At 41.4% G+C, this 24655-nt stretch overlaps 1 protein-coding gene and 1 pseudogene across 7 annotated transcripts in view; both read right to left on the reverse strand.

The window, feature by feature from the left end:
• Positions 1–23073, reverse strand: part of CEP120 (centrosomal protein 120) — a 63668-nt gene extending 40595 nt beyond the window's left edge. For 6 of the 7 annotated variants that reach the window (XM_036308988.1, XM_036308986.1, XM_036308983.1 and 3 more), the window contains exons 1-6: positions 22922–23073; positions 22588–22665; positions 18592–18748; positions 15300–15414; positions 11559–11700; positions 4804–4952 (exon numbers count right to left, since the gene is read on the reverse strand). In XM_036308988.1, coding sequence (XP_036164881.1) covers positions 4804–4952; positions 11559–11700; positions 15300–15414; positions 18592–18748; positions 22588–22636 — 612 coding nt within the window. In that variant the 5' untranslated portion in view covers positions 22637–22665; positions 22922–23073. Of the gene's footprint in view, positions 1–4803; positions 4953–11558; positions 11701–15299; positions 15415–18591; positions 18749–22587; positions 22669–22921 lie in introns of all 7 variants that reach the window. The other variant, XM_036308982.1, reaches the window with a different exon arrangement.
• On the reverse strand, positions 16643–18565 carry LOC118656131 (annotated as a pseudogene).
• Positions 23074–24655: the final 1582 nt, after the last annotated feature.

Below are 24655 nucleotides of genomic sequence, written 5' to 3' on the forward strand. Positions count from 1 at the left end.
AGTTTGGACAGTTTATATGAAAGTACTATAACCATTCAGATTAAAATGAATAATAGTAAATATTCAGTAGTTGTTTATTTTTTTTTATTTCATACTAGAGGCCCAGTGCCCAAAATTCGTGCATGAGTAGGGTGCCTAGGCCTGGCTGGCAATCAGGGCCGATCGGGGCCTTCTGGCTGCCGGCCAGGGCCTCCCTTCCGGCTGCTGGCCATGGCCTCCCTTCCCTGGCTGCCAGCTACCGGCTGGGACCTTCCTTCATTCTGCACCGCCCTCTGATGGCCAGCACATTTCATAGCAAGCGATCGGTCTCCCGGTTGAACTCCCGCAGGGACTATTTGCATATTAGGTTTTTACATATATAGATAAAGCGTAAAGTAATAGAGGTGGTCAAGATGGCAGGATAGGTAAACTTACTGCTCACCTCCTCCCATGACCACATCAAAATTATAGAATAACCATTACTAAGAACCACCCAAAGAGTAGCTGAACAGAATTCCTATAACTAAGGATATAAAGAAACCATGGCAAGACTAGTAGGAGGGGCAGAGATTATGAAATAGACAGGTCCCAAACCCACAGGGTGGCAATTCAGAATCAGGAGGCATATCTCAGCTGCAGAAGTCTGAACCAAGGAGCGAGAAGTCCCAGCCTTGCACCGGGTTCCCAAGCCCAGGACACCAGTGCTGGGAAGAAAAGTCCCCATGACATCTGGCTGTGAAAACCAGAGGGAACTGTGTCTGAGAAAGACAACGGGTTGCTTGAGACCTAGGAGCTTCAGGTCTTAAAGGGTCCAGGCCAGACTCCCTTTGAAACTCACTTGCTCTGAGCTCCAGCACAGGGGGAGCAGCTCACACATCATTAGGGGCATACAGGGAGGAACTAAATGATTGGCTTCAGGGCCAGGGCTACAGGCACAGGTGAGGGCAGCTCTTTCCAAGGACATAAGTGTTGGTAGACATTACTGTTTCTTTGTTGAGTCTTCCCTCCACTCAGCCAGCAGACACCAAATCCAAGCTCTGCACTAACCGGGCTAACAGCCTTCGCCCCTCCCCGGTGATCCCGAATTCCCACCCTACTCCCAGGCCTGGTCCAAAACACTTTCGGCAGCTTTTCCACACCAGTGGCTTGCCTCACTTCACACTGGACTTTCCTGAAACCTCTCAGAGGTCCACCAACTCCAAACAAGTAGCAGCTGGCCTTGGCAGGCCCTGTACCTCCACCTAAGTGACCCCAAGCCCAGCACTAGTGGCAGACAGCCTCGTTCATGGCATAACCTCTCCCAGGAGCCTCCAAGCCCAACAGAAGTGGCAATCAACTGCATATCAAGTTGTAGCTGCTAACAAGTGGCCCCGGGGTCAGGCATAGGTCAGTGTCTGACCTTGGCTTGCATCAGAGCCCCTCCCATGAAAACTCAGAACCAACACACCCAGTAACTGGCTTCAGAGCACCACTGAACCAGCTCCACAAACAACAAACACAAAGGGCAGACTTGGTATGCATCACAACCCTACTAAAGCAAATCCTGCTACATGGGGGTCAACCCAAGCACAACAGCTCATTTACTAAGTCATGGCCAGTCACGGGCAGTCCTCAACCAGTCCACATAAGGGTCCATTGATGTGCCAACCACAATCAAGACTCAAATACTTCAGGAGGGCACACACAACCCACAAAGAAGACACCCCTGGAGCATCCAGCTCAGATGACCAGGGGGACTATGCCACTGGGCCACATGGGACACCTACTATATAAAACTACCCTGCCAAGACTGGGAGACATAGCAGATCTACCTAATAGATAGAAACAAACACAGGAAGCAAGCTAAAAATGAAAAGACAGAAACATGTACCAAATGAAGAAATAGGACAAAACTCTAGAAAAAGAACAAAATGAAGACAAGCCATCAAACAGATACAGAGTTTAAAACACTGGTGAAAAGATGTTCTCAGTGAGAACTTCAACAAAGAGATAAGAAACATAAAATAGATATAGAAAACAAATCAGAACCAGTCAGAATTAAAGAATACAATGAGTGAAATAAAGAATACGTTAGAGCAGCAGTTCTCAACCTGTGGGTCATGACCCCTTTGGTGGTCAAACGACCCTTTCACAGGGGTCGCCTAAGACCACCCTGCATATCAGATATTTACATTATGATTCATAACAGTAGCAACATTACAGTTATGAAGTAGCAATGAAAATAATTTTATGGTTGGGTCACAACATGAGGAACTGTATTTAAAGGACCAGAAGGTTGAGAACCACTGCGTTAGAGGGAATCAACAGTAGATTAGATGAAACAGAGGACTGAATCAGTGAACTGGAAGACAAGGTAGCAGAAAACACCCGATTGGAAGAGCAAAAGAAAAAACAATTTAAAATATGAGGGCAATTCCAAGGGACCTCTGAGACACTATCAAGCTTGCTAACACTTGCATCAAAGGGGCACAAAGATATGGCCATGTTCTCAGTGGTTAGAGCACTGGCCCACACCAAAGGGTTATAGTCAAGGGCATGTAACTGAATTGCAAGTTCGATCCCTGGTCCAGGTCAGGGTGCATGCAGGAGGCAACTACTAGATGTGTTTCTCTCACATCAATGTTTCTCTTTCTCTCTTCCCTCTCTCTTTCTCTTTCACACTCTCTCTTCTCTTTCCACTTGCTTTCTCTCTCCTCTCTCCTCCCTCCCTCCTTCCCACTCTCTAAATATTAATGGAAAAAATATCCTTGGGTGAGGATTAACAACAATAAAGAAGGGGTAGTGTACAAGAAGGAGAAGAGAGAGAGCAAGTGATTGAAAACCTATTTGAAGAAATTAATACAGAAAACTTCCCCTACCTGGTGAAAGACAGAACTTACAAGTCCAGGAAGTGCAGCATCTCCCAAACAAGAGGAACCTAAAAATGCCCATGCCAAGACATAGCATAATTAAAATGCCAAGGGTTAAAGACAAAGAGAGAATCTTAAAGCAGCAAGAGAAAAGAAGTTACCTACAAGGGAGTTCCTATACGACTGTCAGCTGATTTCTCAACGGAAACTTTGCAGGCCAGAGTGAGTGGCAAGAAATATTCAAAGTGATGAATAGCAAGGACCTACAACCAAGATTACTTTATCCAGCAAAGCTATCATTCAGAATTGAAGGTCAGATAAAGAGCTTCACAGACAAGAAAAAGCTAAAGGGGTTCATCACCACCAAATCTGTATTATATGAAATGTTGAAGGGTATTTTTTAAGAGGAACAAGAGGAAGAAGAAAAAAGAGATAAAAAATATGAAAAAATAAAGTGGCAATAAATACATATCTATCAACAATTCAATCTAAAAAATAAAAATAAAGGAACAAGGAATCTAATGATGAAAATAAACTGATAAATAAAATAGAATCAGAGGCATGGAAACATGGAACAGACTGAAGAAACTCAGAGGGAAAAGCAGGAAGAGATTAACCAAAGAACATATATGTATTACCTACGGACACAGCCAATAGGGTGGCCTGGGGTGGGGCGGGAACTGGGTGGAGGAGGGACAATGGGGGGGACATTTGTAATACTTGCAACAATAAAGATTTTAAAATATATATTAAAAATAAAGTGACTATTTAAAATGTTTCACAGATATTTAATAACACAGTAAAAATACAGTAAACTTATTATCTAATGTGTGTTCTGATGTGGTTAATGAAACCAGAGTGGACTTGGCTTTCCCCAACCAGAACAGCATATTGTTCTTGGGTAATCCATAAGCACATGAAAAAAAAATGAACAAATTATTTTCAGGGGAAAAATTATTTTGGGGGAAAGGACAAATGTACACATATAAAGTGTCAATGAGAAAAATGAAAATACAAAATTAAGAGAAAAAGAATAAAGTTCTTAAAATTAAAGTGCTTTTTGTAGTGGGCTTGAATTGTGTGACAAAGTTAAACATATTTCCTGAGAAAAATCTTTACCTGATAAATCTTACAAGTCAGATAAATATGTGGTCACTAACCCATTTCACTTGTGAATCTGAACTATGTAGGAATTTTACAACTCTGAGAAAGTGATAATCTAATCAAAATTTCAGTCATAAGCCGTAATCTCTACTAGAGGCCCGGTACACGAAATTCGTGCATGGGTAGGGTCCCTAGGCCTGGCTGGCGATCAGGATGGATCGGGGCCTTCCAGCTGCTGGCCGGGGCCTTCCTTCGTTCCACGCCACCCCACTGGTCAGTGCACATCATAGCAAGCGATCGAACTCCCGGTCTCCTGGTCAAACTCCTGAGGGGACACTTTGCATATTAGCCTTTTATATATATAGAAGGTTTTTGAAAATATTAATTTCTTTCAGCTGCTCTAGGTCAACATAATTTCATAAAACACTGGGCTTGATCCTGAGAAGGACAATGTATGGAATAACACAGAATTTCAAGGGGAGCCATTTGGACCGAGGCAATCTGCCATGGGCCCCAAGCACCCCTGCACATTTTTTCTGACTGTGCCAAGACTGCAAGGCCCTGACCAACCTCGCCCATTTCCTAGGGCTGTTTATGCAGCTAGTAACCTTGAGCTGAGGTAACATGTCTTCCGGACAAAGACCAAGATTACAAACAATAAAAGTGGTGTATTCCCCAAGTTCTATGTCCCTCAGCTGTGATGCAAACTGTGTTCACAGAGCAACCTGGGCCCCTGTGTCACCTACATGGGACTGAAGAAAGTATACAATATTCAGGTTGCTTGCTGTGCTGTATCCAAGAAACACTAACAGGCTAATCTGTAAATACCAGACCCGACAATTATTAAGCTATGACTAAGAAAAAGTGTCACCTGCTCCAACTGGGTGGCAAACGCTATGGTTACTGACATAAGGAAGAAGTCAGTGCAAGACTCTGCTGGTCCGATCTGATGGTAGCCTCCTTCCTCATTCAGCACGGCCACAATGTCCTTGGGGTCAAGTCCAGGCAGGCTAGCAGGTACTTTATGGAGAAAGACACAATTAAATTACATTGTAGTTTGCCATAAACCATTAAAAGATTCTGAAAGCCGAGCATACTGTTTTATTTGCTTGCTAGTTTTCTGGATACAGTTCACATCTCAGTAAGGTTTCCATTGATTTTTATATATAACCACCATTTTCTTTCTGCACATAAAGTCATATTTTGAAATAAGGCAACATTTTTTTAAAATATACTTTTATTGATTTCAGAGAGGAAGGGAGAGGGAGAGAGAGAGATGGAAATATCAATGATGAGAGAAAAATCATTGGTTAGCTGCCTCTTGCACGCCCCCCACAGGGGATCGAGCCCACAACCCAGGCACGTGCCCCTGACGGGAACTGAACCTGGGACCCTTCGGTCTGCAGGCCGATGCTCCATCCACTGAACCAAACCAGCTAGGGCAAGGCAACCTTTTTAAAACTTCAATTTAATAATCCACACAGAAAAGGCATTGCAGGTTTTCTGACAGAAGTGAATCTAAAGTGGAACTGAAAAATAAGCAAAATTTGGCTAAAAAGAGACAGGTGACTGGATAGAGAATAAGGAAATGAAAAGTGTTCTAGGCAGAAGGAGCAATATGTACACTCAGAAGCAAGAGAAAGCATGTGGTTACAGACTGATGTGCTGGAGGACTGACATGAAAGAGGTGAGGCTGGGGGGATACATAGAGGCCATATCAGGGTCTTTTGCAATGCCATGTTTAAAAAAACATCTGGATAGTTTTCTAAGAATAAGAGAAAAACATGGAATAATTTTGAGAAGAAAACCGATATAATCAAATAGGTTTCAGTATGGAGAGGGCGACCTATATGCAGATTCAAACTCATGTTGTTCAACTGTCAACTATATTTTAGATCCACAACTGGGAATCCAACTATGCTGAAGACCAACTATGCTGAAGACCAACTATGCTGAAGACCAACTTAGGTAAAACACAGATTTTCTATGGCATGGAGGTCGGTGCCCTATCCCCAACAGCATTGATTTTCAACCAGAGTGCCACAAGAATTTTTATAACATGCAATACCTGACTACTTAGTCAGAGGCACTGATCTTTTCCCTTAGACGGTAAAAAAAAAAAAAAAATGATAACAGCCAACACAATAATAACCGCCCAGTGTGAAAAAATAAAAAATTTACCAATTTTTTTTTGTCAGATCAACAAAAAATACATTTTTTGGTGTGCCACATAAGTTTAGTAATTAGTTTATGTGTGCCATGGGATGAAAAAGGTTGAAAATTGCTGCCCCAGATTGTTCAAGCATCAACTAGATACCAACTGTCTACCATCTTTTTCAAAAAATATAAGCAAAGGGAATACTTTCTATCATTGAAACCAGAAAAACACATTACAAGAAAACAACAGACCAGTATCTCTCATAGACGCAAAAATCCTTAACAAAATATTAGCCAATCGAGTCCAGCAATGTATAAAAAAAAATATACACCACCACCACAAGGAATTTCAAAAATCTATTAATGTAATCCATCACATCAACACGCTAAAAAAGATAAACTACATGATCATGTCTATAGATGCAGAAAAGCATTTGATAAAGTTCAACGTTCATTCATGATAAAACACTCTCAGAAAACTACAAATAGTGACTTCTTCAACTTGACAGAGAACATCTATAAAACATCTACAGCTACCATACTCAATGGTGAGAACCTTTCCCACTAAGATCAGGAAAAAGGAAAGGAAGTCCCCTTTCACTGCAACTTTTCAGTATTATAAAAGAAGTCATAGCTAATGTGCATGCAAAAGAAATAAAAGGCATGCAGACTGGAAAGGGAGACATAAAACTGTCTTTATCTACAGATGATATGACTATGTAGATTATTCTTCTATGGAAAGACTCAACAAAAAACTCCTGGAACCAAAAATAAGCTATTAAAAAGGCTGCAGGATACAAGATTAATATACAAAAGCCTACTGCTTTCCTATAAACCAATAATGAACAAGTGGAATTTGAAAAAAAACCAAAAACCATCATTTACTTCAACATCCAAAACAAATAAATCTAACAAAATATGTACATAATCTATATGAGGAAAACTACAAAACTCTAATGAACAAAATGAAAAAAGAGCTAAATAAATGAAGGGATATTCCATGCTCATACAAGACAACTCAACATTGTCAAGATGTCAGTTCTTCCCAACTTGATCTATAGATTCAATGCAATCCCAATACAAATCCCAGCAAGTTATTTTGTGGACATTGATAAATTGATCTCCAGCTTATATGACAAGCAAAAGACCCAGATAGCAAACTTAATACTGAAGGAGAACAACAAAAGCTGGAGGATTCATACATACTCAAATTCAAGACTTACTCTAAAGCTACAGTAATCAAGACTGTGGTAGTCAAATAATATTTGACAAAGGAGCAAAGGCAATATGAGCAAAGACAGTCTTTTCAACAAATGGTGCTGGAAAAACTGGACATCCACATGTAAAAAAAATGAATCTAGACCCAAACCTTGCAGCCTTCACAAAGATTAATTCAAAAAGGATCATAGTCCTAAATGTAAAACAAAATCCTGTAAGACTCCTCCTGAAAGAAAACACAGGAGAAAACTAGATGACTTTGGATATTGTGATGATTTTTTAGATATAATACCAAAGGCACGATCCATGAAAGAAGTGATGAGCTGGACTTCATTAACATTTAAAAAAACTTCTGCTCTACTAAAGACAATATCAAGAGAATGAGAAAACAAGTCAGAGACTGGGAAAAATATTTGCAAAAGAGATATATGATAATGAACTATAAATTAAGAACTCTTAAAATACAACAACAACAAAATAAACTGATTAAAATTGGGCAAAAGACCTGAAGAGACACCTCACCAAAAAAGATACACAGATGGCAAGTAATCATATGAAAAGATATTAACACTATATATCATTACAGAATTCCAAATTAAAACAATGAGATACCACTACCCATCTATGGCCAAAATTCAAAACACCAACAACACAAAATGCTGACATGATGTGTAGCAACAGAAACTCTTCTCATTCATTGCTAATGGAAATGCAAAATGGTACATCCACTTTGGAAGATAGTTTGGCAATTTCTTATAAAACTAAACATACTTGCCCTGGCTGGGTGGCTCAGTGGGTTGGAGCCTTGTCCCCTACAGCAAAAGGTGGCTGGTTTGATTCCTGGTCAGGGCACATACCTAGGTTGCAGTTTGATCCCCAGTTGAGGTGCTTACAGGAGGCAACCAATCACTGTTTCTCCCTCACATCGATGTTTCTCTTTCCCTTCCTCCCTCTCTAAAAACCAATAAAAACATATCCTCGGGTGAGGATTTAAAAAACAACAACACATACTCTAATTATATGATTCAGTAATCATACTCCTTGGTATTTACCCAAATTAAATGAAAACTTATATCCACACAAAAACCTTCACAGGGTTATTAATAACAACTTTATTTCTAATTGCCAAGGAGATTAAAAATGGCGGCAGAGTAGGTGGATGCTGCACGGACATGCTCTAGGAACAAGCTGGAATTACAACTGAAATACGGAAAGGCTTCCTGAATAACCAACGGAAAACTCACAGGAGAACCCTGATACCCAAGGACCGAAGGTGGAGGCCACACAGAGACTGGTAGAAGGGGCAGAGACTCGAAAGGCATGGCACCCACAGACAGCAACTGAAATCCCGGAGAGATATCTCAGCTGGGGGGGCAGGGGGGTGCCAATGAGAACTCTGGGATCTAATCCTGAAGCTGGGCTTCCCAGCAGAGAGCACCAAACTGAGGAGGGTACCCACATAACATCTAGCTGTGAAAAGCAGTGGGGTACTATCTGCCAGGCAGTGGCAGCTGAAAGTTCAAGCACCCTCTTGAACAGTGATGAGAACCTATGACACGCGTATCAGAGGTGACACGCTAACTCATTTTTTTGGTTGATTTTTCTTTGTTAAATGGTGTTTAAATATATAAAATAAATACCAAAAATATAAGTCTTTGTTTTACTATGGTTGCAAATATCAAAAAATTTCTATATGTGACACAGCACCAGAGTTAAGTTAGGGTTTTTCAAAATGCTTACACGCCGAGCTCAAAAGGTTCGCCATCACTGCTCTTGAAGAACCAATGCACAAAAATTCCCTGTGGAGCCACCCACCTTGTGCTCTGGCAGAGGGAGGGTGAAGGTGACAGGAGCTGTGAGAGCAGAACCCAGGACGGGACTCGGGGGATAGAGCTCAGAAAGCAGATGCCCCAAGTTTTCTGGGTTAAGTCATTCCCTCACTCAGAGGAGGACATCTTTCCCACACAGACATCTGCCTTGCCTGGCAGGAAGACAGTGGACACACCCTATTGGAAAACACCTTGTCCTGAGGCCACTTAAGAGATTAAAAGTAACAATTAGTCTCCAGGCAGAAGCAACTGCCCCACGCTGTTGAAAAAATTCTCACCTGAGGACGACTGCGTGGGGGTAATTGAAGTTGGAATACTAATAGTCTGTAGACAGAGGCGGTCTCTGGAGGCTTTGAGTCTTTGCCTGATCCAATTAGTCAGAAACAGCCTTTAATACTGTCCTGCACTAGAGATTGAGAGGTGTAGAGGATCTACCTAAAACATAGTCACAAACCCAGACAGACAACTAAAATGACGAAGCAAAAAAACAACTCTCAAATGAAAGAACTAGAGAATTCTCCAGAAGAAGAGATAAATGAAGCAGAGATAAGAAATTTAACTGAAACAGAGTTCAGAGTAATGATGGTAAAAATGCTCAACAGTATGAAAAAAGATATAGTAACTATGAAAAAAGAACAGTCTGAGATAAAGAATGACATAACACAAATAAAGAACACATTGGAAGGAATACACAGCAGATTAGGGGAAGCTGAGGATTGAATCAGTGAATTAGAAGACAGAGTAGAAAATATCACTCAATTAGAGAACCAAAAAGAAAAAAGTTAAAAAACAGGAAGACAGCTAGTTAAAAAATAGGAGGACAGCTTAAGGGAGCTGTGGGACAATGTGAAATGTAACAATATTAGATGCCAGATGAGGCAGAAGGGAGAAAGGAATAGAGAAGGTGTTTGAAGAAATAATGGTAGAAAACTTCCCTAACCTAGTAAAGGAAAAAGTCACATAAGTTAAGGAGGCACAGAGAACCCCAAACAAGAAGAACCCAAACAGACCCACGCCCAGACACATCATAATTAAAATGCCATAAATTAAAGACAAAAAGAGAATCTTAAAAGGCAGCAAGAGAAAAGAAAACTGTTACCTACAAAGGAGTTCCTATAAGGCTGCCACCTGATTTCTCATCAGAAACTCTACAGGCCAGAAGGGAATGGCATGAAGTACTCAAGGTAATGGAAAGCAAGGATCTGAGACCAAGATTACTATATCCAGCAAGGCTATCATTCAAAATAGATGGTCAACTAAAGAGCTTCCAGACAAAAAAAAGGCTAAAGGAGTTCATCACTACCAAGCCAGCATTACAAGAAATGCTAAAGGGACTGCTGTAAGGGATTGCTGAGAAGAAACAGAGAGAAACCTAGCCATGCAGAATTAAAATGTCTATAAATAAGTACCTCTCAATAATAACCCTAAATGTAAATGGAGTAAATGCTCCAATCAAAAGGCATAGGATAGCTGAATGGCTATTCCTAATTGCCAAAACTTGGAAGCAACCAAGATGTTCTTCAGTGAGTGAACAAATAAACTGTGGTACATCCAAATAAAGCAATATTATTCAGTGCTAAAAAGAAGTGAGCTATCAAGGCATGAATACACATGGAAGAACCTTAAATGTGTATTACTAAGTGAAAGAGTACAATCTGAAAAGGCTAATACAGTATAATTAACAATGTGACACTATGGAGATAAAAAAATATCAGTGGTTGCCCAGGGTCAGAGGGTAGGAAGTGATGAACAAGCAGAGCACAGAGGGTTTTTAGAGCAGATTATAGTATCTAACAGAATAGTTATGTCATTACACATCTGTCAAAACATATAGAATGTACAACACGAAGAATGAACCCTAGCATAAACTATGAACTCTGGGTGATAATGATGTGTCAATGTAGATTCATCAATTATAATGAACGTATCACTCTGGTGAGGGATGCTGATAATGTGGGAGGTGTTTTGTGTGAGGACAGAATTATATGGGAACACTCTATACTTTGCAATTTTTCTGTGAACCTAAAACTGCTCTAAAAAATAAAATTTAGTAATTAAAAAACAAAAATGAAAGTTTTGTTAAACTATAGTTAATAGAGAAGAGCATAACTATTTTTGGCTTTCCTGCACTCATCCCAGGAAGAAAATTTCCCAATTTTTAAAAACAATGCAAAATTCTACTTTGTTCTGTTATATATCAAATTTAAAAAAAGAAAATACTTCCTAATTTCTAAGCTATGTGAACAAGAGCTAAAAACAACAACAGCTGCTTGTGTAACAATGTCACAACATTTGCCTGATAGATTAAAATCAGTTTACACTCCTGCAAATATCTTCCTGCATATACCCCCACCACCCTTCCTAAAGTTCTAATCCACAGATGTGACTTCTCAGAGAATGTCCTTAGAAATAATGCACAAACCTCTTCCATCTCGAGGGGGAGCTCCCTTTGCCTTAAAACTATCCACTGGTGCCTTTGAATCTGTTTCCAAAGCAATGCTTATCTGTATCTCAGACTTGAACCTGGTGTATTTATTGCTCAGCAACTGGTACCATTTTGGTGCCTGGAGAATAATAGCAAAACAAAACAATATAAAACATTAATAGGGAGTAAACAGTAGTGGGAAATATTCTATAAGGTTCTAAATATATTTCCTGTCATTTCTCAGTACTTCCTCCTCTATTAAAATATTTTTTTCCACATTTTCTTCAAAAGAAATTAATCCTGCTTATGAAGCTAACAGAATTTCCTCTTGAAGTAAAGTTTAGGGTGTCTTTCTTGCTCCTATTCCTATGCTTCAACAGGTAATATATTGAAGAAAACTATATTTCTTTCTATCTTTACTCTTATGTCCCCAATCTCCCATCCCTTAAACAATAAAAAAAAGACTACCAATTTTGCATTTCCCTAAACCATAATTTCTCACTTTTTGTATTATACCTTTTCTGCCTGGCACATTTCTGCTTTGTTCTGTTTATATCAAACAAGGAAAAGAAAGTTTAATATTAACAATAACAAAAAATTAACAAAATACTAAAAGTCTAATATACTATTCAGAGTTCTGAATTTTGAACCATGTATTTGACTGACATTAACACATTGCGCACCAGTAGTTTTATTGCTAGCTTTACCCAGTGGCCAGATAAGTTTCTATTGAATGAGTACAAAAAACGTTTTACGAAGTATCATACTTTAAAAAGACATTAGCTTGTAAGAGCATGTAATAAATAACTTCAAAATGCAATGGGTATGTAATTTTAAGACGTGCCTTTCACATTTATGTAAAACACTGTGTAATATGAAAACATGAGAATGTCCGTGATCTGCCCGCAATGTGTTAACATATAAAGTCTTTCTCACAAGATGAGGTATCTTAAATTACCTGAGTAAACCCCCAAAGTAACCTCAGAAATTCTAGTACCAACACCAGCCTTCAAAATTTCATGGTCCAGGACCACGTGTATCATCAGTGCAGGAACCACTGGTCAGCAGGGCACCATCTCAATACCTAGAAACAGCATTCTTACTCTGACCACTGTTCTATCAAGGCATGGTCTGGTGCTTACACTGACCAAAACCAAAAACTGCTGTTTTGGTTCAGTAAGTTGTTTGTAAGCAAAATAGGATTAACTAGGCCACAGATTTTTAAAAATTCACAACCAAGTTGAGTTTTTGGTTTTTTTTAAGACAAAAATACCTATATTTGTTGAGGTACTTTCATGTGGTACTTTTTAAGAAAAAATTTGTTATTATCCTTATGACAAATATTTTCTAATTTTTAGTACAAGCCTGAAAAATAATATTTTTAACTACTTGCAGACTTTATGATCTATTTTTATTATATAACTCAGAAAAACAAATCTGGATTTCTCTGTTTACTAGAGGCCAGTGCATGAATTCATGCAAGGGTGGTGTAGGCCAGCCCGCCCCGATGGGGGCCAATTGGGAGCGGGGCCGTTGGGGGGAAGGGCTGCAGAAGGTTGGGAGGGTCAATCGGGGCCAGGATCAGCCGATTGGCTGCTGCACTGCGCGTCATAGCCACTGGTTGTTCTGGTCATTCCACCGCTGGGCTTTTATGTATATGGATATTTATTTACAGAAAATAACATTACTTTTAATTTCAAATATTTTACTGGCCAACTTCATATATTTCTGCTGGCAAACAAAAGAGTAAGCAAGACAACAATTGGTTTTCCTAAAAATAATATAATTTTAAAACACTTCTCCTTAACTTCCAATCACTAATATGATGACGAACTATCCTCAAGAATGAAATAAGGTGCCCTAGCTGGTGTGGCTCAGTGGATAGAGCATCAGCCTGCAGACTGAAGGGTCCTCTAGGTTCAATTATGGTCAAGGGCACATGCCCGGGTTGTGGGCTCAATCCCCAATAGAAGGTGTGCAGGAGGCAGCCGATCAATGATTCTCTCTTTTTTTTTTTTAAATATATTTTTTATTGATTTTTTACAGAGAGGAAGGGAGAGAGACAGAGAGTCAGAAACATCGATGAGAGAGAAACATCGATCAGCTGCCTCCTGCAAATCTCCCACTGGGGATGTGCCCGCAACCCAGGTACATGCCCTTAACTGGAATCGAACCTGGGACCCCCCAGTCCGCAGGCCGACGCTCTATCCACTGAGCCAAACTGGTTTTGGCCAATGATTCTCTTTTATCATTGATGTTTCTATGTCTCTCTACCTCTCCCTTCCTCTCTGAAATCAATAAAAATATATTTAAAAAAAAAAAAAACACGAGATGAGAAAAGAAATGCCAAGAGGATTCAGAAGCTCTTCTGAATGACCTCCTCTCAGATACCTTCCTCCTAAAAGGAGTTACAGTGGGGCCTTGACTTACGAGTTTAATTCGTTCTGAGACCAAGCTCGTTAACTCAAATTACTCTGTCAACTCAATGCAAAAAATCGGCCGAGAGACAGCTGGTATCTCAAAAAACTCATTAGTCGGGACACTCGTAAGTCAAGGCCCCACTGTACCTTCTCTGTAACCAAAGTGATTATAGAAGTATCTTCTGGACACTTGCAAGTTGCAACAGAGAAGTTGGGTAAGAGAAACATTGGGGCACAAGCATGGCCCCTGGTTCTGAGTTCAAGACTAAAATAGGAAAACCTTTTTAGGACCGAAGAGCAGATTGGTAATGAGTAAGGATCGAGGATAAACAATTCCTCTTTTAAAGCACTTTAAAAGTTCAGGTTTTTTTTAATGATCCTGAATTTGGGCCAGGTTGACTGGCTCATTTGCAAATATCAATGCTATCAGTAGCAAAAATGTTAGTAACAGATAAATTTTTCTTCACAGAATCCTAATTTAAGATTCAAATCAAGAATAGAGAACTTTAAAATAAAATAGATATTAATTTTTACTTTACTTTCTTTAAAAAATTGTGACAAAAAAAGACATTAAGAAAAACTAAAAATAAATATATTTAAAGTCAATAATGTACAAAAAGCTAAAAGATAAATAGACATAAGAAAAAATATTTTCAAAAACAAAAAGCACTAACACAGAAATAAGGACCCAGAGTTCTCTTTATTTCTTTTTATTTTTTTTAGTGGGGTGGGAGGAGGCTGCTGTTTACATTGCATTAAGTGGGCTACAATAAGTTCACTCTATTATGTAGGGAAGGCAAGGAGCAAAAAGCAGGGAAACCAATTAGAAGGCTAGTATGACAGCCAACGTATGAAACGATGGTGGCTTAGGTTCAGCAGGGAAAATGCAGAATAGTAGGTGAATCAGGAGGGAAAAAACTAACTGGAAAGAGGCAGAAAACTAGGGTGACAAGGAAGACTTCTATATTTCTAGCTTATAGAACTGAAAGGAGATGGTGACCATTCACTGAAGCAAGGGACAGTGGAAGAAGACCACTGTTGAAAGCAAAGCCCAGGAGTTGCAGATGTCAAGCTCAAGGTAACATAGGTTTGAGCTCAGAGACAAGTTTCTTTGAGAATGATAGCTCTAGGGCAATGAAATTATTAGAAGATCAGGATTTTCTAAACCAAATTCACAAACTAGAACATAAGAACTGCCTTTCAAACCCATAATCCATCAGGCCCAGTATTCCTGCCCTTTTCATCAATCTGACTGATACATTTTGAAAAATAAACAACTGCCTAACATAATCAGTAATAAACATCAAAAGGGCAATACCTGCTTTGTTTCTTGAGCAGTTCTTAAGTCTAGAAGAACGTAACCTATAGTTTCCTTGGCTGAAGTCAAAGCATCCAAGGCAAAACACTGGAGTTTGATAGGAGTACGCTGTAGCCTGTAACATAACAATTCAGGTGATAAGTAAAACAGCTTTCACTTAATACTGAACTGATTTTGTATTACCCCTGACAAAGCTGCCTACTACTATCAAGATTCCATAGTTTGTGAAAAACTTTTCAACTGGCACGAACTATTAATTTTATCTACTTACCTATATAACAACTATTTACAAAACATGTCAAAATCTTAGTGTCTCATCTAAGAGGCTGCCCTAGGTCAATGTGTTTCACACTTCTGTAATGTACAGAAATCTTTTAAAGTAAAAAATTACCACTATTCATTAAGATTGATTTTAAATTGTTTTTCTTATATTGTCACACACATATCACTACAAATATATATACAGGCTTACAGTTCTTTTGATAGCTAAAAACCAAAATAAAGGAATTAGATACCATAAAATCATAAGCTATTAAAATCAACAGTAACGTAATGTAATACATGACAATGTCCTGTAAGCATGGCCCTGACTGGTACAGCATGGGCTTTTTGCATCTGGAATCTCTATACTGGCTCTTGGGGTAAGCTGATTCAATTTTGTCATCATGTTTATCTAGTGAGATGACTGTGAAATCTGCACTTGGCACAAAAATCATCATTAATATATTCATTTTATCTGTATTTTTTTTCTTACCCTATACATTCATTCAGAGTGGTACTGGTGAGCACTAACAAAAATGTAAAGACAATCACCAATGTAGGCACGAATATCTTATATCAGGACTCTCTCTAGGTAAATATTCCAGAAGTCACTGAAAGCAAATACAAAATTTTGATATTCTCTAAGAATTTAATTCCCTTATAAATAAACCCATGGACTGATCTAGCAAAAAAAGGGAGTAAATTTCTTATTGCTCTAATTTTTAACTTTGAATTTTGTTCTGATTTAGTACCAAGTACTAAAGTGACTGTGTGGTTCCCAGAGGGAAATATATTTTAAATCCTTTTAAAAATAAAAGTATCTGTGTTCTTGCCTGCTTCTGTTCATCAGAGTTCATGAAATAAATAAGAGACTATTAGCTTATAGTCTGCTTTATATACTAATAAAGTGTTGAAGTGTCTAAAATTAAGTATAAAATTAATTAGAGCGTCCTTTATATAATTATACTATATACATATCTATATGTCCTTGGCAAGCCAGGTAAAATATACCATAAATGAATAGAAAATGCAATGAATTCCAAAGCATATTTAATATTGGGTAGGCATTATTATAGCACTTCTAAAGTATCTATTCTCTCAGACATTAGCAAAAAAAAAAAAAAAAAAAAAAGCCAGGTATAGTGGTTAAAAACTTAGGCTCTGGTGCTGGATTGCCTGGGCTCTACCACTATCCAGCTGACTCAGGACAAGCTACTTCACCTCTTAGGCCTCAGGTTTCTCATCTGTAATGTGGGGGGATATAATATCTACTTCAGAGAGTTGTTCTGATTTTTATTATTTTGTTTATTTTTGAGAAAGAGCTCGCTTTATTGGGAATGGAGCGCTGCACATTGGGCTCCTACACGTGGTGCTCAGAGAGGTGCTCAGGGCACAGAATGTGTTGCTAATGAAGAGCAACTGAACGGGCTCCTCTGGGCAACTTCCCACCACCTCTCCCGGGGTTGGCATTCCTGACCATTTCCTTTAAGGCAACTGAGGTTCCCTAGAGATAGAGCCCCTTAGGGGTACCTTCTTGTTTTTTATACAGAACATTTTCTTTCGATTTTTTGAAGTCTTCATTTGTGACTTTCATTCTACATTCTCTCAAGGCCATGAGACCAGCTTCTGTACAGATTGCCTTGATGTCAGCACCAGAGAGGTCATCCTTAGCCATGACCAAGTTGTCCAGTGTCACATCATCAGCCAGCGTCATTCTGCCTGTGTGGATCTGAAAGATGCACTTCTTGGTCTTTTCATCAGGCAGGGGGAACTCAATCTTCTGTCGACGCTGCCTGGTCTGATTAGTGCTGGATCCAGAGTTCCTATTCAGTTTGTGGCCATGGTAACTTTTACGCCTCCCCTTGAATCAAATCCATCCAACTGGTTCAACAGTTCCAACATTGTTTGCTGAATTTCTCTCTCACCACCGGAGTTTGAGTCTTATCTTTTTGTCCCAATGCCTTCAATTTCATCAATAAACACGATGGATGGTGCATGTTCTTCAGCAACTCGAAACAATTCCCGAACGAGCTTACGCCTGTCGCCTAGGTACTTCTGAGTAAGTTCAGAGCCAACCACTTTCAAGAAAGTGGCTGAGGTTTGGTTTGCTACTGCTTTAGCCAGTAAGGTTTTACCTGTGCCAGGTGGCCCATAGAGAATGACCCCCTTACGGGGCTTTATACCCATCTCTTCATAATACTCAGGATGAGTGAGAGGAAGTTCCACAGATTGCTTAATTTCCTGGATTTGGTTATCCAACCCCCCCCAATGTCGGCAGAGGTCTCCTGCGGGGCCTTTACCACCTTCATCACCATGACCAAGGAATCCGTATCATCCATCAGTACCCCAATTACAGCACACACCTGTGATTGAGCAGGATGGAGCAGCCTGATTCCACCAAGTCCTTGTCCACAAAGGAAAGAATGCTGACGTAGTGTTCTGAGCCCACAGATGTAGACACGATGGTGTGATTGTCATCAATGATCTCTTCCAAAGTCCCCACTGACTCTGGGGTTCCCCTCAGGTCATCCACCTTTGATCTTTCCTCCTCTTGCTTTTCTTCTAAAAGCTTCATTTGTTCCTGATTTCTAATGAATTCTTCCTCCATGAGAAGACAGTCTTTAATTCTTTCTAACTTCAATAATTTTAACCGGCACTGAGTGTGAGATGTCACCGGTGGCAGTTTGCTGGCAGCATCTGGTCCCTTTGTTTTCTTCTTCTTTTTCCCCACTCTAATTGGTGTGGGAGGTTCATATTTCTTCTTCTTGTCCTTGTCATCCTTCTTGCCACCTCCAGGACCATGACCACCACTCTGACTTTTACCCATCTTCCCTCGGCAGCACAAGCCGCCACTGCCGGAAGTGTGTTCTGATTTTTAAATGAATTACTGTTGCAAAGTACTTTCAAAATTTCCTGGCACATTAATAATAATATTTGAGGGTTGTTGTTTTTTATTACTATAATTTATACATATATAAATTTATTTACAATAGCCTGAAAAAGAACAGAACAAATTGAAAATAACAGCCACCTGTGCTGATGGAGTGCTTTCCTGTCAATTTCCCAGGCTAACTCTGTAGCAAATTCTGGCTGGTCAATGTGGTCCACGGGATCAGTAGCCAACTGTTCTCCATCAAACTTTGCTTCTACTACAAGCATATGCTTTGGACGTTTGGGGAAATGGCGACCTGGGGAAAAAAGAGTATATAGATTAATCAAAAGTATACAAAACTCAGCCCTGGCTGGTTGGCTGCTCAGTGGTTAGAGCAATGGCCTGCGCCCCCGAAGGGTCCTGGGTTTGATTCCTGGGCGTGTGCAGGAGGCAACCAATTGACATGTCTCGCTCACACCCATGTTTCTTTCTCTCTCTCTCTCTCTCTCTCTATATATATATATATATATATTCCCCTCCCTCCCACTCTCTAAAAAAAAAAAAAATATCCTCAGGTGAGGATTAACAAAACTAAAAAAGCATACGAAAATCAAATATTATTATTTAGCATGTACTTTAAAAAGTGATATATAAAGAGTAGCTGACTTTTCATATATTCAATAAACTACCTTGCTAACACACATATGCACATATGCACTCAAAATCAGTGTTCATAAAAAACATTAATCAAGTTTAAAGCTATAATTTATAAACTAGTGCTTCTCAAACACTATGAATGTACCTACGAATCACCTGGGACCCTGTAAAACTGCAGATACAGGTTCAATAGGTATAGGGAAGGCCTGAGAGTCTGCATTCTAACAAGATCACAGTTAATGTCAATGCTGTTGCCCTTTGTTCACACCTTGAGCAGCAATAATCTCAACATTTAGAAATAAAGAATTAAAAACTGTCATTACACCAATTTCAAATATTACTATACCAGTACTTAATATAGAACAAAGTCATCTGGAGAGTTAGGAAATAATCAAATTGGCAAATAAAACAAATTTATCTGTATATTGATTTTTTTGTTAACAGTTAAGAAAATTTTGCAAATTAGCTAAGGAAAATAGACGCATGTATTCATTCATTTTGTTCTCAAGGACAATGTTGTATATTTGCAAGAAATATTAAATATTCTATCTATCTACACATCACATTTCATTTGTACTGCCTGACCCTGTTTCTTCACTGTTTACCAAAGGCATATTCAGACACAGGTATTATGTCAGATGATGGGATGCAAAAAAAAGTAAAACAGAGTACTTGCCCTCAAGGAATGGAAGGTCTAGTGGAAAGAAATAAAACACTAAAAGCAGGAAGCTAAAGAACTAAGGAAGCAGCAGCAAGAATCTACAGTCAACCTGTTTGTAGGTCTGGTGAGGCAGATCTTGGTTAAGGGTCTTTTAGTCACTGTGAGGAAATTCATCCCTGCTGCTACTCACCCTGGTACAAGCTTAGTTAGCAATTAAGCTAAGACCTTGATTGAAAACCTGTGAATTTCACCTGCGACCCTCACTGAAACTCCCCCATTAGGAATCTTGCTACATATGGCCTGGCTCTCCCAATTAGCACTCACAGAAGTTTCTCTCTGGACCTCATTTTCAGTTGCTCTAAAATATCACTAGGTTCCCCAAATGAATTTCACATGTCAAAAAACCTATACTTTCAGACTATCATGAGGATGACCTCCAATAAGCTTGAGAACAGAGGCTACGTAGTATAATAACTAGGTGCCTGCCTCATCCCAAAGACAAGGAACACCTTGAGAACAGAAACCCTGTCTTTTTCATCCTTAAAATTCGGTACATGGCCCAAATTCTGCTCGTGGTAGAAACCCGATCATTTTCTTTTAAAGAAAGGGCATTTCCAGAAGTGTAGTCAAGAAATTGCAAGCAGTTCAATCCATATAGTTGAAGGGCTGGGAACGCATGAATAGGTGGCAGGAAGGGAGAAAGGCTGAAAGGCATGCAAGTGGTCTCCCATAAAGGGTATGCTATTCTAAGAAATACAGACATTATCCTTTAGGACACCGGAGGATTTTAAGAAAATGGGATGTGCATTTCAGAAAGAGCATCCCCAGATAGTAACGTGGACGGGAGGTATTTTCTAGAAAGGAAGAAAACACTTATGAAATGTTATTACAATAGATTAGGTAGATAATGAGGACCCCAAAGCAGGGCACTCACAATGGAAGCTCATTCATATAAAGTTTCTCTGAACCATCTGCTATTACTTTAAAAATGAAAGCAACAACTCTTGGTGACAATTTGGAAGTTGGGAATAGAAAGGAAGAGGAGGACTCCCAGGTTCCGGGCTTGAGGCAATGGCGTGGTTATGATGAATAGAAATACAAACACCAGAGGAGGGACAGTTTGGAGGGAGGACCAAATGCCAGCTTCAGGTTTGTTTGTGGCAACACCTAACTGACATCCCTGATTCCAGGTTCTCCACCCTGCACGCTGCTACTCAACTTGCAAAAATACTTTATCCTGCCTGGGAATGTATCTCGCCTCTCTGTTATTTAGCACATTCAACTATTTGTCTTTCAAGAGCCTCCAAGGCCTGTTCACTCTAGTTACACAAGCTTATGTCTCACCACATTCCTAAATATCCACCTTCCCCTACCTACCCTGCTCCTCTGCTACCTCTTCACCGTCCCACCTACCCTGTTCCTTTGCCCACCTCGCCCTCGTTGTCCATTGCCTGGAATGACTCCCTTCTGTCCACCTATCTAAAGCTTGCTTACCATTCAGAGCACTTCCCACCCATCCCCAAAACCTACGTTTATAGCTCATATCCTACACGTTCCATATAGTCTACCCCAACATAGTGGGTGCTGCCCGCACGCTGACTTGATACTCCCAAGTGGACAAGACCCACATCCTTGAATGGAAAGGGGGTGCCTCCTATTCCCATTTCCTCACAGCATGGGATACGGCGCCAAGTCCAAAAGCTTTCGTTAACAACATGACAATGGGCTTTCAGTCCTGTGCCTTCCAACAATTAGCGACCTGACAGTTAACGCCATCACAACTCTTGCAGTGGTTCTCAACCTTCCTAATGCCGCGACCCTTTAATACAGCTCCTCAGGTTGTGGTGACCCCCCACCATAAAATGATTTTCGTTGCTACTTCATCACTGTAATGTTGCTACTGTTATGAATCGTAATGTAAATATCTGATACGCAGGATGTATTTTCATTGTTCACGACCCACAGGTTGAGAACCGGTGCTCTATGGGTTCTTGTCATTCAACTGTTCCAAAACTCAAAAAAATAGGGGTTGACCGTGTTTACTTCCCCCTCGCCCCACACACACACAAAAAAAAATCACAGAACATGCCTTGCTTTTCGACACCTTACGTGCACTTGGCGCTTCCCTTTGCCCGGAAGGCCCCCTCCTCCCTTTTGTCACCTGACAAGTCCCTAACCAGCCTTTGGGACCCAAATAAACTTCACCTGCTCCAGGCAGCCTCCCCCGGCTTCCCCCAAAGGAGGTCACCCCTCTGCCTGACCCCATGAACTGTTTGTGGACACATCCGCCATCCCCAGCTGTTAGAACCAGCACCGGGGTACCCCTCCATTCCCAGCACAGAGCCTGACCCTCCAGGGCTCTCCCACAAACCCCAACGCCGGGGCGTGCGGAACAGGCCCTCCTGACAACCCCCCCCCCCCCGCCCTCCGTGCAGCCTTGCAAAGGCCGTGGCCTCCACACGCCTCCGAAACGGCAGCAACACGTATTCGAGTGCAAGGAGAGTTCTTGCAAAAACGCCTTTGCCGGGAGGCGGCTGAACAGAACGTGCGGAGCAGGCACAGCCTCGGCTCCTAGCGAATGTCGTCGACAGGCTGCGGCTGGAAATCGTTTCTCCACCCCCCACCTCCCGGGGCTGCGCTAAATGCCACCTCTCCTTCCCGGCGCCCCGACTCCCGGGAGACGTTCAAATCAATTGCCCAGCAGGCCTCCCCGCGCACGGCTCTGAGCCAGTCTTTGGGGACCACGGAGGCGGGGATGACAAGGTCCTCGGGGTCCGCACAACCCCGGTGAACACTCAGGAAGCAGCACTTGCAAAAGGAAGTCCCGGGCCGCTCACCTTCCAGGATGGACACGACGATGAGCAGCTGGTCGGACTTGGAGACCATGGTCGCGGGCTGCGGCCCGCAGGCGGGGTCTGCTGGAGGGAAGGGGCCCGGGTGAGTTTCGGGGGACCCGCGACCCCCGGCGGGGCCCCCACCGCTCGCTCCCGACCCCGCCGCCCGCCCCCCGCTCCGCGGCCCGGCCCCGCCGCCGCCGCCTGAAGCGCGCCCGGCTCCCCGACCCCGGGCCGCCAGCCCGGCTCCTCCTAACCCTGCCCGACTCAAGGCAAACGGCGGCTCTGCCACCCGCCGGGCCAGTCGGCAACCCGGAGCGACCCGCCGCCTGAGGACCTTTTGCCGCCTGCGAAGCCGCTTTTCAAACGCCCGGGCCGCCGCCGCGGCCACCGCCGCGCCCCGCTTCCGCCTAGCAACCAGGCCCGCAGGCCCAGTGCCCCCGGGAGGCTGGAGGACAAAGGGTGATAGAGACCAGCGCTCTCGGGGATAGAACGCCCCTCAGCCCGCCTCGCCTCCTGCCCTTTTGCACTCGGTTCCGGAGCCCTAGGGAGAGGCCTGGTGCATTGCGTCACAGCGCCCCCTGCTAGCCGGACGGGGAATGGCGGGCGAGTTGGTGGGAACCAGCTGCGCAGGCGCACTGCGGCCGTAAACGCTGCCAGTGGTTCCCCTACCGGGGGTGTGAGTGTAGCGCTTGCTCTGCTTTATGCCCGGGACACAACCTGGGAAATAGATCAACTGGGATCTAAAAAAAGAAATCCAGCTCTTTTCAGGGCTCCAGGGTCAACGCTGCCCGAAGATCAAATCACAGAAAAATAATGACTTAAGTCTGAACTCTGAAACTGTCCTGACGCGGCACCGCAACTTTGTAAGCTTTGAAAACAAGTAGCGTCAATACAGTAATTACTGTAACCGGGGGTGGTGACGTCAGCTCTCCGGGAATTTCCTGTACAGCAGAAAGGACCCTAAAACAAAAACATTGTCACGTGAGCAGAAAAATTAAAGGTATACGTTCGTTTGCTCTGTGACCACAAAGTGATTAACTAGCAAAATCAAGACCAAAGATTAAACAATGCTGTCAACCGACATTTTTCCCTATACATCTACCCCCTCCCTCACCCCCTAATTCAGGCTTTAGTTTAGGAAAGATTAGAAATCTTTTGGAGGTTATCCAGCTTGCAACTGGACCCTGGAAGGGGGAGGAGGAGAGAACAACCCCCCTCCCCCACCCCCATCACCACTCCCTCACCTCCCACTCTGTGCCCAAAATTAAAGGAAGGGGACGTGGAGATTGGATAGATTATTTCTAGTGCCCTTCAGAGGCATTCTTGAAATGAGGCATTATACCATTTAAAATCAAAGGAATGTTCTACTCTGGGGTCATAGTTGAACAATACATTCTTTTAAAAAAAATATTTTATATGTTTTTATTGATTTCAGAGAGGAAAAGAGAGGGGGAGAGAGATATAGAAACATCAGTGATGAGAATCATTGATCGGCCGCCTCCTGCCCGCCCCCTACTGGGGATGAGCCTGCAACCAGGCATGTGCCCTGACCAGAATTAAACCCCTGACCTGGTTCATGGGTCCACTGTCAACCACTGCACCACACGGGTGGGGCTACAATGCATTCTTTTGTGGAAGATGTGAAACAGACTCAAAAGTAGGCAGGATAATATAATGAACCCTCAGGTGCCCCAAGCACAGCTTCAACAATTACCAACTAAAGACCAATCATCTCCACCTGTTGCACTGTTTTGAAGGAACTCTCTAACAGCATATTAATTTATCTCTTTAAGTATGTACTTCTAATAAATAACGATTTTTAAAAATATCTTTACATATTAGATACTTAACCACACACAATACCAGCATCATGTAAAAGTTAACAATTCCTTAATACCATTAAATATCCATTGTTTAAATTTTCCTGATTGGTTAATAATGTTTTTTTTCAGTTGCTTTATTTGAATCAGGATTCAAACAAGTTTCAAAACACAAAGCATTTGGTTGGTCTGTCTCTTGTCTCTTTTAATCTATAGGTACTCACTCCCATTTAGTTTCCTTAAAACTT

The sequence above is a fragment of the Myotis myotis genome, unplaced genomic scaffold (genome assembly GCF_014108235.1).
Source record: "Myotis myotis isolate mMyoMyo1 unplaced genomic scaffold, mMyoMyo1.p scaffold_m19_p_5, whole genome shotgun sequence".
NCBI lineage: Eukaryota > Metazoa > Chordata > Mammalia > Chiroptera > Vespertilionidae > Myotis > Myotis myotis.